General features: G+C 53.7%; 1 protein-coding gene across 1 annotated transcript; it reads left to right on the forward strand.

Annotated features, from left to right (window-relative positions):
• Positions 1-5,126: 5,126 nt before the first annotated feature.
• Positions 5,127-13,712, forward strand: C1QTNF6 (C1q and TNF related 6). The gene is made up of 3 exons (XM_035339919.1): positions 5,127-5,523; positions 9,215-9,452; positions 10,564-13,712. The coding sequence occupies exons 2-3, from the start codon at positions 9,221-9,223 to the stop codon at positions 11,109-11,111; spliced, it is 780 nt and encodes a 259-aa protein (XP_035195810.1). The 5' UTR covers positions 5,127-5,523; positions 9,215-9,220; the 3' UTR covers positions 11,112-13,712.
• Positions 13,713-13,865: the final 153 nt, after the last annotated feature.

The raw sequence follows: 13,865 nt of genomic DNA on the forward strand, positions 1-13,865 counted from the left end.
AGTCTGTATGGCATGCGTATGTGCGTGTGACTAGCTGTGCAAGAGCGTGAGAGGACGTGTGTTGCTCTGAGTGCTGGGGAGAGCTTGCTTCTGTGCGTGTTGTTGGAGGGAAGCTGTTGGTGGCTCTGAGCGTGCAGGCTGGAGGAGCAGCAACGTACAAAGGCAGGTGGGATGAAGGTCTCTCCATTCACTTGGGCTTCACTCCTGCAGGCTCTGCAAAGTGTCCGTCCCCACACCTTGAACTTCTCCATGAACGCTGTTGCTAAGCTACAGCCACCAAGATTCTCATACCAGCGCCCTTGGTAGTGTCTGGGCCCTTCCCTCCACAAATAATTTATAGGAATGGAAAGCATGGACCCAGCAGGAGGAGACATGCCTCCCTTAGCTCAGGAGGTGTCGGAGGAGGCAGTCTGTGGAGGGTCAGTGACAAGAGCGGACTGGGTGATAGAAAGATCTCACAGGTCTTTTGAGAGAAGTCAGAAGGCGTGAAGGGGCAGGGGTGCTGGGTCAGAGGACAAAAGCTCTGAACTTGGAAGCAGAACAAGCTGCAGTAGCTGAGGATGAAGTGAACAGAATGACTTTGCAAGGACACCTGAGTACGGTAAAGGACTGTAGCAGGGCTTCAGGTGAGGAGGCATGCTTCAACCAGGCCAGAGAGCAGAGGAAGGGTGGGAAAGGATGGCAAAAATATCCAAGCTGAAGACATTCAGCTGAGCTCTCTGCCACTGGTACGGCCACCACCTCCCTGGCCGAGAACACTTGTCCCTGTGACTCCTCCACCCTCTTTTTCCTCTCTGAGCCTGGGACCCTGGTGCCAAGCCATCCACGCCTGCAGGCCCATCCTCAGAAGCCAACGCTGAGCTACCAGTGACACCACCCACCTCCTGCTTAGCTCCTCTGGCAAAGTGCACTTGCTCACCCGAGCGTGGGCAGTCATATGCTGAGGAGTGTGGCTCAGCTCCTGGGGAAAAAAGAAAGTGCTTGGTAGCCATTTTCTGTCCTCTGCTGTATCTTCACATCTCCTCCTCCTTCCATCCATGCACCAGCTCCCCACGCTGTGGGCCCCGGTGAGAAAAGCAGCCAAATTATTCATGGCCGTGGGATACACAATCTGTTGCACTAAAAAGGCCTCATTTTATTTTTTATTGTTTGGCTTGGGAAGCTCCTGCGGCATCCACTGGATGAAGAGCAATGAATAAACCCTGGCAGAATGAAGATGAGCTGCAGAAGCTCCTGCCGCTATAAGAGGCAATAAGCAGTAGAAGGTCAGAAATGTCCAGCTGCCAAGTGGCCAGATACAAGGACAACACAGCACTTTAAACAGGGGCCTGTGCTGTGCCTCTTGCAGCAAAGAGCAGGGCGAGGGGAGCGAGGGGCACAACCGGCACAGGATTACCTGTAGGACAGAGGAGAACGTCTATCAGCCGGGGAGCATGGTGGTGGTTGATGGCCAGGCACCAAGGAAGGTGTGAAACAGGGGATGAGGACCTCACAGGAGGCAGCAGAGTGGGATGTAGGAAGGGTTTCCTTCTCTGGAGCAGCTGCACAGCTGCCTGGGGAGCTGGGGGGAGCTCCCTGGCTGCCAACATTTAGCAGAGACGTTCTCCTTCCCCACCGAACCGAGCTGAGGCTTCGTTTCGCACGCCTTTGCAGGTCCATCTGCTGCAAGTCACCAGTTGAGAAACTCCACCGACTGTTTGGCTTCTTAAAACACCTACATCTCCAACGAGCTCAAGCACTGCAATGCCACAGAGACATCATTTCGGTGCAGGGAATGTGAGCCCACTAGAAAGGCAGCTCTGCAGGGGAGCCAGCTGAGGAAGGGAAAATTGGGGGTCTTTACTTTAAACAGGAATTTAAAAGAAAAAAAAAATCACAAGTGTCATGTTATTCTGTCTGGTTTCCTTCTCCATCCTACACCACAGCCTATATTTCAGTGACAAACTGCGGGGGGGCAGGGGGAAGAGGTGAAATGAGGTAAACCAAAAATAAGATTAGGGGAAAAAAAAAAAAAAAAAAGTATTTTTGCCTGAAATTAATGAGGAGAAAATGAACGCTACAAAACTCTGCAAAGTATTGCCATCGATTAAAAGGCATTTGGGAATGACAAAGATTACCTCCCTCCTGGCATGTCCCCAGCTCTTCTCTATGACAATGGCACTAATCCGGGTGCCCTTGTGGTTCTCCTGAAGACAGCACGGCTGGCTCTGGGCAACCCAAAGGCCACAGGGACCATGTGCAGCGGCTCAGTGAAATTCTGGCCATGTGTCGGAGGGGATATGTTCCAGTCAGATGTGGAAATGGATTTTTCTATTCTGGGTGCAGAGGCATGGAGATAAGGGCTCTGTCCCTGCGCCGCACAAAGGGTTTTATTCTCATCACGTAGAGATGGGAGCTGCAAGACTAGAAAAGGCCGCAGTGATTTCAGCAGTGTTGTGCAATGTCTCTTCCCAGCAAGTGTTGGATCACAGACAGGGTGTGAGAGATGCGGGGAGCCCATCCTGCTGGCTGCCGAGAGCTCATACGCACACGTCAGAGTGCAGAGGAGCAGACACGGAGAGGCATATGCATGCGATGCATATGCATATATGTAAATGAGTGTTTACCTGACTGCGTGGATATGTGCAACCATGTGAATATGTGTATATATATTCACGTCTGTGGGTGCTTTTAATTCACGCATATCTGTGAGTGCATGAGAGCATACGTGGCCACCACAAGGATGCACGCACGCCTAGACATGCGTGTAACTCCCGTACATCTCAGCCCAAGCGTGTACGCGAGAAGACAGCACATCCACACCCCCACAGCCCAGGCAGAGCCTAAAACTGGGAGCTGACAACGTGATGGTGCAAATGACCCCCCCCCACACACACACCCAAGCACATTTCTGCCACCCCAATATCCACACTGGGCAGCTTTGGACCCCCTCCGTTTGACCCCTTCTGCTCTGCAGTGGGTTTTCTGGAGAGAAGCTGGGAGGGCAGGAAACAGTGGTAGGGGAGGAGGTCCTGCAGTGAGGGGATGTTTCCAGGCTGTTAGTAACGCAGCCCACACTTTAATGTCATTTGAAGCTGTTGTTAGGGAGCCGGTGTATTTGTAATCAGCAGGGTAAGACAGTGGCTCAGCACAGACAAACGCAGAACTGTCCTGGCTGCTTTCTGCATCTGTTGCTGCACAGGACCCTGGAAAAACGGGGTGTGGGGAGGGGGAGGAAGCAGTTAACCCGTTGTCGAAACAGGAGAGCCAGTAGTTAAAAGAGGCAGGGAGATCAAGCAAGGGAAACCCCCCTGAAAAGAAGATGCTCCTGGCTCTCCTGAGGATGCAACAGAGAACTGAAATGCTTTATCTGCTCGAACGAGTGGAAAATATGCAAATATTTGCTCATGAAAACTTGGTGTTCTTTGCCTTCCCAAGCATAAAATATGCAAACGCCACGCAGCGCACAGCCGGCTCACTCAGCTCTCACACTCAGCACGTCATGCACAAACACACGCACACACGGCATGTCCATGCAGCCAGCTGTGGCACGTCCCTCTGAACACCACAAACAGGGACGTGTGGGAAGGAGATCTGTGTGCCTTGACTCACATGCAGCACTGCCGCTTCATCTCTGCTCTGTCACTGTTCCCTGCAGTGGTCTTTAAGCTAAGCTGGCAGAGGGGACAGAGGGACGTTGTCCCTCTGCCTCCCACCGGGATGCCATCCCTGGCCACCTCCTGCTAAGCACGGTGCTTTGCTGCACAGGTATTGAATAATGCCCATGCCCTTGCCCTTTTTCCAGAGGGCAGAGTGATGACCGTGCTCGTGGTGGACCAAATGACTGCAGAACGTGGCAAGGATCTGTTGGACCGGGTTTAGGACCTGATTCAGGGTGGTGGGACCTCTTTGGTTCAGCCCCCCTGGTGTCAGGATGGTTGCAGCTGGAATTATCCATAGATTGAGGCATTGGTGTGGCAAGAGGGGCTCTAAGGAAGGGTCACTGAAGCAGAAGGGAGCAGGCTTGGATGAAGATTATTTTTAAGAACTGGTTCAAACAGACTGTAGCATCCCCTGGTATCTCCCACCAAGCCAAGGTATGGGGTCTAGATGCTTACAAGGCTGGGAAGTCTCATTGCCTGCAGTAAGGTTAGTGCCTGCAGTCCCGTGCCAGAATCTGGGGTGGAAACTGGCAGCTTCAGTGGAATGACATGCAGGTGGGGTCAGAGGATGGGAGACTCGAGTTGGAGAAGCCACCTGTGGGGAGACGGCAGCCTGGATGATGCACCTTGAGCTGCAGCACATCTCCAGCTGATGCAGGGTGCCAGCAGGTCCTGGATATCCCGCTCAGATGTGCCTGGCAGGCGTGGTAGTGAGATGAGCTGTGGGGGCAGCAGGAGGTGGTAGATGACCACATGCATCCATCGTTCATGCTCAGTGCTGGAAACTGCCAGCTCCAGCAAGAGTTTTGCTCTAGATGCGAGTATAGGTGAACTATAGTCCAGCTGCTCCACGTGGCATTTAAGCAATGCACAGAAAAATATATATATATTAAAAAGGAAAAAAAAAAAAAAAAGAACTACAACAACAACAAATAAGTATCAGCTTTGCCAGGCCTTGTTCCGTGTGAGAAAAGCCAGGCTGCCACGCTGACAGAGCAGGCCACAGAAGAAATCGCTGCTGGCAGAAGTGCCCTCAAACGCCGCAGCAGGCTGCGTAAAGCCAAGGAACGTGTCATTCCTCGCTGATCCAGGCCCTGCTCGGGCAGCAGCTATGAGTGAAATGTAGCCACGCAGCTGACTTGTAGCAAGCCTGCACATCCTCAGCTGTTCCCCCGCCAGCAGCTTCACGCAGTGTTGGTTCTCCTGGGTAGCAGGGACTGGCTGCTGCACAAGTCTGTGGGCTGGATAAGATTTGTCTTCCCACTCCTCTCTGCAATCTGGCCTGGGACGATCAGCCATCCCAAAACCAGAGCTGGGATGTGTCAGAGGGCCTGCTGCTGTTACGGGGTGACTTGGGGCACCCTAAAGCATGGAAGGTCACCGCCACCTTTCCGTGCCCCGCATGTCCTCCTCCCCATCTGCAGGCAGAGTGAGACCACGAGCGAGGCCAGGGCCGGGCAGTGATGGAGAGGAGGAGAGTCCCCAGCCCCGGCTCCTTGAGGCACGTGTGACCTCCCTCCCCGAGGGTGGCGAAGGCAGCAGCCGGGAGCGTGAACTTTGCTTCCAGAAGGAATCAGCTGTTGCGCTGAGCAAAGCGCGGGGCGGGTGGAAGGAGGCAGGGAGCGCGAGCCAAGCCTGACACGGGGCAGCGCGGGGGGGAGGCACTCACCAAGGCCTCCGAGGCAGGATGGAAAGGACGGTAATTACATAAGAGCACTTGGCGAGCATCTGGCTGGAGTCAGCTGGGCCCCGCCAGCCCTCCCTCCCTCCTTCCCTCCCTCCTTCCATCCCTCCCTCCCTCCCTCCCTCCCCGCGCTGCTAACCAGGAGCAGCTGAGGATAACACAAAACCCAGCACGGGACCCCTCCGGAGGGGTGCGGAGGTAAGAGCTCCTCGGCTTCCCCTTCCTGCTTGCGCTGCTCTGGGAGAGTGGGGGGAGAGGGCTGGGGAAGGGGAAAGGCACCCTGGTCCAGGAGAAGCAGCCAGGAAGGGGAAGGGAAGGGGCTGCTCCTCTGCCTCGTGGTGTGGACAGACAGACGGTGCTTTTGCTGCGGAGGGAAAGCCTGGTTTTTGCCAATGGAAGAGCTGCTCGGGTGGGTTTGTGGTGGATTTCTGCAAGGGCAGCAGGGCAGGGGGTCCACGTGTGCGGGAGGAGCTGAGCTGCACACAGGGGGCATGGGGAGGGGGGGAGACACCAAGGGATTTCCTTCCTTCTGTACCTGTGGCAGACAGGGTTAATAGGATGCAGGGAGTCGCTGGGGGAGAGCCAGGCTTTATCCCCTACACCCTCCTTTGAGGGGAGGGCTTCAGGAGAAGGAAGGAAACACAAGAGGAGGAAGCAGCTGCTTTTGAGCAGGGATTGCTGTTGTCCAATCTGGCCAGAGCTTCCCTGGGCTGCCTCCAAGGCAGTGTGCAACAAGGGAGAGAGAGGCTGGTTGAGCACACAGGGTGCCTTCAGGCTTGGGTTACACTGAGAAGTGTGGCTGGCACGGGGACAGGGGACAGAGCTCTCGAAACCCGTCATATGAGCACGCAGCCATGCGAGCCAAGACCTCCTGTAAAAGTGGCTGCACTGGCAAAACGCTGCTGGTACAGCCCATTCCCTTCAGGGGTCGGGGCAGTATTTCTCTGGCAAAGGTGTCTTTACTGGCACAAGTTGCTGCCCAGCAGGGCCATGCCACCAGAGCAAGTCTTTGCTGACTCCCCAAGTGTCTCTGTTGAGCTTGGACAAGATATTGGGTTCATGCTCACCACCCACTGCTGCTCTTCCAGACAGATGAGAAAAAGGCAAAAGCCCAGCCAGTGAGGTCCTCCGTGGAGAATATTTGCTTGGTTGTGAGCAGCACCTCACGTGTGTGGATGGAGAGGTAGGAAGGAAATGAGGGCCACCGCTTTCGTGCTGCCTGTTCCCCTAAAAAGGTGGAGGAGGTCAGATACGAGGCAGAGAGCTGCAAGAAGAGGTAATGTCATGCTTGGAAATAAGACCTGGGAGAGTGAGGCACTGCAAGCTTTGATGAACAGAGAGGAAGTCTGCCTTCAGTGTCAGAGTCTCCAAGTTTTCTTGCACCCCAGAAAACACATAGGCTAGCAGCAGTAGTACTGCCAGCTGTGGAAATCCCCAGCAGCAGTGGGCCGAAAATACAACCCATCACACAATGAACTGCTTCTGTAAGCTGGCGAGGCTCCACCAGCAAGCAGCATCGCTCTGCCCCTTCCCCTCTCCCCCCTCTCTTTTTCCCGAAGGGGAAACTGAGGCATGGGCAGAGGTGGGAGGCTCGCTGCTGGGAGCTCGCGAGCACAGCAGGGAGCTTCTCAGGCCTCCTCTGGCCGCGGCTGGAGGCATGTTGGCTCCGCGTTCATTGAGCTACAGGCTGACAGGCAGCCCGAGAATATCTCCAGCCCTCCCAGCCCCCTCCCTCCCTTCCCCCCGGCTTGCAGCACATATTTTCCCAGACTTTTCCGCTTGCTTCTCCAGTGGTGCTGGGGTCCTGCCAAGCGCCAGCCACTCTCTGGGAAGCAGGGCCTCCCATTCCCAAACCGAACAACTGGGAGAAGGAAAACAAAAACATAATAAAATAAATAAATAAAAATCCAAGCGCGCATAGGCATGCACAAAACCCTTTTCCACTCAGAAGCCTAGAAGTCTTCTCCAGCTTCCTTTGGAAACTGTGCAGTGCTGACTTGGCACTTCTGGCCCCCGCAGAAAGAGCTATTGCTCACCCTCCCTTCTGCCTTCCAAGGATGCACATGTGCACCCACACGGGGTCTAGGTTCCCAAATCCATCTTTGCCACAGAACCCCTAAAATCTCCTTCCTCCCCCCAAAGAGGCCCTCACCCCAGCTCCCAGTGCAGCCACGTGGCGTTCACCCCAAGGGCACAAGAGGATCAGCTCGGCACCAGGCTGGGAGCAAAGACCCTCACCAGGGTTTTCTGCAGAGCCTGAGCTTTCGCTGGCGGCAGTGGTGCTGAGCTTTGGGCCAGCACACCCCTCCCGTGTGAACTCCTCTGCCCGGGACATGACTGGGGCTTGACACGCGCCCGAGAGCAAGGCTTGGGGCTCTGCCCGGGGAAGGAGGATGACCAGAGAGGGAAAAAGCCAGTGCCTCTCCCATTTGGCACATGAGCCTGCTGGAAATAACGTGGATGGAGTGAGAGGCCGCGGTGACACCCAGAAAGAAACAGTACAGGAGAGAATGGAAGAAGAAGGGGAAGTCTGGGGGCAATCAGTGGGAGAGAGCATGGGCAGCCAGGTGAAGGGCTGGTGCATGGGGTAAGGGGCTAACCCAGGGGGCTGGCAGAGGGGGGAATCCTGCACCATCCCACCACAAGATGCTCAGGATGACACAGTGCCCTGCTGCCTTCCCATCCTGTCCAGAGGCTGTAATCCATTCTGCCTGCAATCCACCAATCAGGCTAGGCTCTTTGGAAGGAAAAAGGCAGAGAGAATAAAAAGTGAAAAGAAACCACCGAGGAAAGGGTTAAGAAGCACTGAAACCTAAGCTGGTTTGCAATGGAGGGCGCCCAAAGCCAGGGAGGAGAAGGGAGGGAGAGGAGAGGGGAGGGAGCAGGTCCAAGCCCGGGCTGTGCACCCTGCCAGTGCTGAGCAGAGCCGCTGCCAAGCCGGCTCCTGGAGCCATGGGCCCGGGGGCCAGCGCTGCGTGCGGAGAGAAGGCAGCGAGCAGGGGCTGGGGAGCGCAGAGGGGAGCCCTCAGGGTGAGCTGCGCTGGGGGGCAGGCAGAGGGAAGGGGGGCAGAGGCTGGGAGAGGGAGGGGGTTTCTGAGCGTGTCTGCATGTCTGTCTTTTGCACACATACTTCTCTGCCAGCTGCCTGCTCTGCTCTTTGCTGCCTTCCTCCTCTCCAGGGGATCAGCGCCTCTCTGGACCTGCTGCAAAGGCCTGCTGCTCTGAGGAGTCGGCCAGCCCTTTGGGCAAGGCTCTGGGCTTCAGCTCTCCTCCTGTGATGGAAAGGAAGCGGGGAGTTTGGTGGAGGGACCTGGGAACACAGAGGGATGGGATTTGGTGGTGGGGAAGGGAGGGGGCTGGGGTTTAGTTCCCAGCCCACTGGTGAAGGGGTCTCTCTGCAGGGACACGTGGGTCTGGCTCCAGCTGGGGCATTGAGTTATAACTCCTGTGAATGGCTGATACCTGGTGACTGGAGGTCTGGAGAACTTCTTCACAGCCTTCCCCACAGATTCAGCATCCTACTAAGCCTTTTGCTGAAGGAGCTATGTGGTTTGCCATGTCTCCTTCCTCTATCCCTGCCTGACTATTGAGTATTTCAGTGGCTCGAGCGGTTTGCCTAGTGACAGGCTTTGAGGGTGAAGCCTTCTTCTACTCTCCATCAGTCTGGGTTGAAGGGTGTGGGGCATCCTCTTGGGCCAAGTGGTTGCTACCTAGATTGCAGCCTTGAACCTCCAGGGACATCAAGCATATAACACCCTCCACGAGACAGTGCAAGATTGTCCTTCCACTGGCTCCAGCCACCAGTATCACTTTCCTGGTGATTTCTGCTCCATCCCCCATGTCCTCCCTCTCTTATGCCTCACTCCAGCCCTTCCTCATGTCTTCCCAGGTCACCATGGACATAATTTACCTGCGCACACCCCTGGCCTTCCTTCTCCTCCCTCTTGTTGTCCTTGGGGCGCCCACTGATGAACCCAGCCTCACAGAACCTGCCCCTGGTGCTTGCAGGCACTGCTGCGACCCGCTGGACTCTTCCACGGATGCCTCACCTCACCCTCCCAGCCACCGCCACCTGCCCTACCCAATGCCAGAGGTGCGTCCCTATATCAACATCACCATACTGAAGGGTAAGTGCCCATGGTCCCTGGGGTGCCAAGGCCTGCATGGGGCCAGCTTGTTCCACCCTGCTGTGGCTGGCTTGGCTAGGTGGAAAAGGCTCCCTGTTTTAGATCAGCTCCTCTCTCCAGGGCTCCCCTTCGAGCCTCTGCTGTGGGCAAAAGCCTGTTCCCAGCTGGATCCTGCTCCACTCATTGTTGCTCTGCGGTTCCCTTGGACTGGCTGGGCAGATGTCCTCCCTTCCCTGCCCAGCCTGGAAATAGCTGCAGCCCATCAAAGCTCACAAGTTTGTCCAGGGGCAGATATAGGTCTGGACTAGAGTGGGATGTTGCACGGAAATCTGTGCACCAGCAATTTTGCAAAACCACATGGGGGAGGGACAGGAGAAAGGGAACAAGGCACAAATCTGGGATGCTGGCACTTTTGGTGGAGGCTGCTCTGACTTCTGTCTTCTCTCTACACACAAAGTAAGTTCTGGTGCTGTTCTCTCTATGTATTAATGCCTGCCCAAGCTTGTGACAGGCCATGCACGAACCCCATTATTAATTACACAGGATGCCCAGATGTTGCTAGTATCCTCACAGTATCAGTCCTCTAAACTTTACTGCACCACACACAAAATTCAGCTTGGATCTTTTCCCTCCAGCCCCACTTCTTGCCCCTCTCTAGGCATACTCTCCCACAGGCATCAGCACTTCTTCCCCTTGTCCAGCCTGCAGCAAGAACAGTGTTCACACTACATGGATAACTGGGTCCTGGGAGATGTGTGTAGGAGGAGCAGGGACTGTAATGTGGGTAAAGGAGAAGACGAGGTAAAGAGCCCCAGCAGTACTTTGCACTGTTGTGCTCCATCTTGGGCTGGAGTCTTCCAGGGACAGATCCTAATGCCTCCAGCAAGGCCACATCAGGTGGTTAGTAAGGAAAGAGACCCCAGTCACACCCATAGTTCTGCTGGCTCCTTTTCCATAAAGCACAATGATATTGTGACCCTCAGAAGCATTCCTTCTTCTGGCATTGTCCCATCCTTAAGCGGTCCTGTTTCCTCATTGGTTTTTCTCACCACTACTGCCACCTCTCCCTCTGGTATCACACAGGGGTTGTGTTCTCTGCTTCCTCTTGTAGGAGAGAAAGGAGACCGTGGAGAGCCTGGGATGCCAGGGAAATGGGGCAAAGAAGGGCCACGAGGAGAGCGAGGTGCCCAGGGCCAGAAAGGCAGCAAAGGACAGATGGGTACAGCAGGGGACTCCTGCAAGCACCAGTACGCTGCGTTCTCCGTTGGTCGCAAGAAAGCCCTGCACAGCAGTGAGGGCTTCCAGGTCTTGATCTTTGACACTGTCTTCGTCAACCTCTACAGCCACTTTGACATGTTCAATGGCAAGTTCTACTGCTCTGTAGGTGGCCTCTACTATTTCAGCCTCAACGTCCACACCTGGAACTTCAAGGAGACCTACATGCACATCATGCACAATGAAGAAGAGGCGGTCATCTTGTACGCACAACCCAGTGACCGCAGCATCATGCAGAGCCAGAGCCTCATGCTGGAGCTTCAGGAAAACGATGAGGTCTGGGTGAGGCTCTACAAGCGGGAGCGGGAGAATGCCATTTACAGTGATGATGTCGATGTGTACATCACCTTCAACGGGTACCTGGTCAAGCCCAGCCTTGACTAATTGCCTCTCCTGCTTCCCAAGGCCTCTCCGGCCTTCTTCTTCTTCCTCTCTCTCTCTTTACTGCCCGCAACCACTGCAAATCACTTGTAAATGGGCCTGTCAGGTCTCAGGCATTGAGTGTGAAACTTGCCACAGTCTCCCACCTCACGCTCTATCGCAGCCAGGCCTGTGTCTGTGCGTTTAGAGCGTGACACTACCATCTCTCGCCCCTCACTTTATGACCCCAGCTTAAGTTATTGGATTGTTCTAAATCTGCCAGTGGGATGTGGCTGGCATTTAGGGTCCTAGAGTTAAAGGTAAGATATTGCCCCTGGGAACGTGTCCCTCCTCGGGACTTCCTACACAAAAGACTCTCATAGAATGGGCTAAAATGTTCCCACTGCCCAGGTGCATCCTGGCATCTCTCTGTCCTGACTAGACATGCCAGTTTTGCAGCCTGAAACATGGCCCTAATGTCAGCATTCACACCTGTAGTGTGTTGAGTAGACTGGGGTCTGCTGGTCTCCTGTAGCACAAGGAAGATGTAGGAGCGGTGAGAGAAGATACTGTCTTTCCAAAAAAAAAGTCTGTTGGCCTTCCAAAGTATGTCATTGACTTTCTGTAGATGCAGTTTTGGGTCACAGAGCCCTCAGGTTATGGCCCAAGCTTCTGGGCTCTGTGGCCCTTCCCCAGTGTAGGCTGGCTGTAAAATGATGGCCTGGTGGGACAGTCCTCCGCTGTGTCAGCCCTAGCTCTCTGAAGAGAAAGGGGCCAGACACATCCAGATGCTTCAGAGTTATCTGCCATTGAATCAGGAGAGCCCACAACTCTGTTCCCACTGGGGATCACAAGCACAGAACGAGAGAGAGAGAGAACCCTGCAAAAACTCCCTGCCAAACCCCTGCTCGATCTCAGCTCTCCAGCTCTGGGAAGCCAAGCCCAGTCCAGATGGGGTTTTCCCTTCCCCAGGTGCAGACGGAATCTGATTCTGCTCACTTCTGCAGCAGGGGTGCTCCCTTGGCCCTGGCTCCTGCATGTCATTATGTCAGTCCTCCTGAAGGTGGTTCTCTCACATTGGTGTTGAGGGACTGCTGTTTCAGGGCCTGAGCTGCAGGCTGCAAGACCAATTGCAGTTAAACCATGGTTCCAAACCTGGGCGGGTTGGCACCTCTTTGCCTCTCTGTTGGAAAAGATCTAGAGGCAAAACAGTGGCGTGAAAGGAGGCGAGACTTCAGCAGCTTGTCCCAGTATTAAAAGCCTCCCTGCCACATGCTCTGTGCCCTTTTCTGGCAATCTCATTAGAGCAACTGAGAAAAACATGTGGCTAAAACAAACCCTTGCTTGTCAGGTTGGAGATGTTGCAGTGTGGAAAGGGTGCCAGCAGTAGGATTTTCTACTACCATTTGTTCTGGCCTCACTCACATCCCGCTGGGGGTGTGATGGTCTTGGGGGGGAATCGGGGGAGGCTGACTCAGCACTTTGGGAAAATCACTTCCATGAGTTTTGATGCTGCCAAATAGCAGTGCCAAGAGTTGTCTTTTATTATTATTATTATTATTGAGTCTCAGGACAGGACAAGCAGGAGAAACTATTTCTCCTCTGCCCATCGCTGATAATGAAGTCTTCTGACTTATGCTTCCATGGCCTTATGGTTAGCCATGGTCTCTGTCTATGGCACCTGTGACTACCAGAGCTCTCCGTTAGGAGATACAAAACAAATTATTACATTAGGACTTGGTCAGGTATACTCAGCCCAGGATGGCAAAGGTACAAGGTCACAGGCTAAATATTAAAAATTCACTTGAGAGAATTGCAGGACATTTTCTCTCTTCCCCTGCTTACTTACCCTCCCTGCTTTGCTAAGGAAGCTGTGCAGACTGGAATGAGTTTTAGGCACTTTCTGCCCCTGATCCTCCCCACTGCTGTCACTGAGGCAATGTGTACAAAAATGTGGTTTTGCTGAGGCAAACCCAGGTCTTTCCCACGGAACCACGTGATGATGGGATCATGGGAACGGAAGGAAACCGAGTTTCTTCCTTTCCCTTAGCAGGTCAGTGTGTGAATCTGCTCAGAGACAGGATTCCAGACAGTGGCAAGGAAGCAACATGCTGGAGGTGATGCTCAGGACTGAGTCCCTTTCTCTCTTCCTAAGCCACAGGGTGCAAATCCAGATATTGTGTATTTAGTGTCCCATGTCTCCCTGAAGAGAAGCAAGCCTCTCTAACACTGAATATCTCCAGAAACAAGCTTCTTTCTTCCTCTTTTTCTGTATTTTTTTGTTTGTTTTTGGTTTTTACTTCCAGTGATAGGTCTCACGTGCTACCCATGAGCATCCAGATGGTGCCTAATGCATGTGGTAGGGGAGGGCAGGGGGACCAAAGGGTATGTTTAACAGGCTTCTTGGTGCTAAACGAGATGGCAATCCCTTGGTGCTAAATCAGATTTCAGGAGTCTTGGGTGCTTTCTGGAAGGTGTAGTAGGCTGAGTTGTAATGTACTGTGGAATTAATGGTGCTTTATGTTACAAAAACAAACTCCAAGAACTTTTGTGTGTGTATATATATATATATATATATATATATTCAGTGGTATTAAACTTTTTTCCCTGGTTGTTTTGCACTTAGACCTATTTTTCCTTCCCAGCCTATTCCTTCTAGCTCTGTGTGTGGCTGAATAGTGCAATGAAAAAGATATTAACATGTAACAAACAGGTACAACCACTAACTCAGCTCTGAAACTTCCCTTGGAAATACACAGCAATCCCTATCTGTTTCCT

This window comes from Oxyura jamaicensis, chromosome 1 (genome assembly GCF_011077185.1).
Source record: "Oxyura jamaicensis isolate SHBP4307 breed ruddy duck chromosome 1, BPBGC_Ojam_1.0, whole genome shotgun sequence".
Lineage (NCBI taxonomy): Eukaryota > Metazoa > Chordata > Aves > Anseriformes > Anatidae > Oxyura > Oxyura jamaicensis.

Excerpts from the sequence above, each read along its gene's own strand:
- C1QTNF6 (XM_035339919.1), top strand. The coding sequence starts at position 9,221 with ATGGACATAATTTACCTGCGCACACCCCTGGCCTTCCTTCTCCTCCCT. Across the intron at positions 9,453-10,563 it reads CAACATCACCATACTGAAGG|GAGAGAAAGGAGACCGTGGA; the intron begins GTAAGTGCCCAT and ends TTCCTCTTGTAG.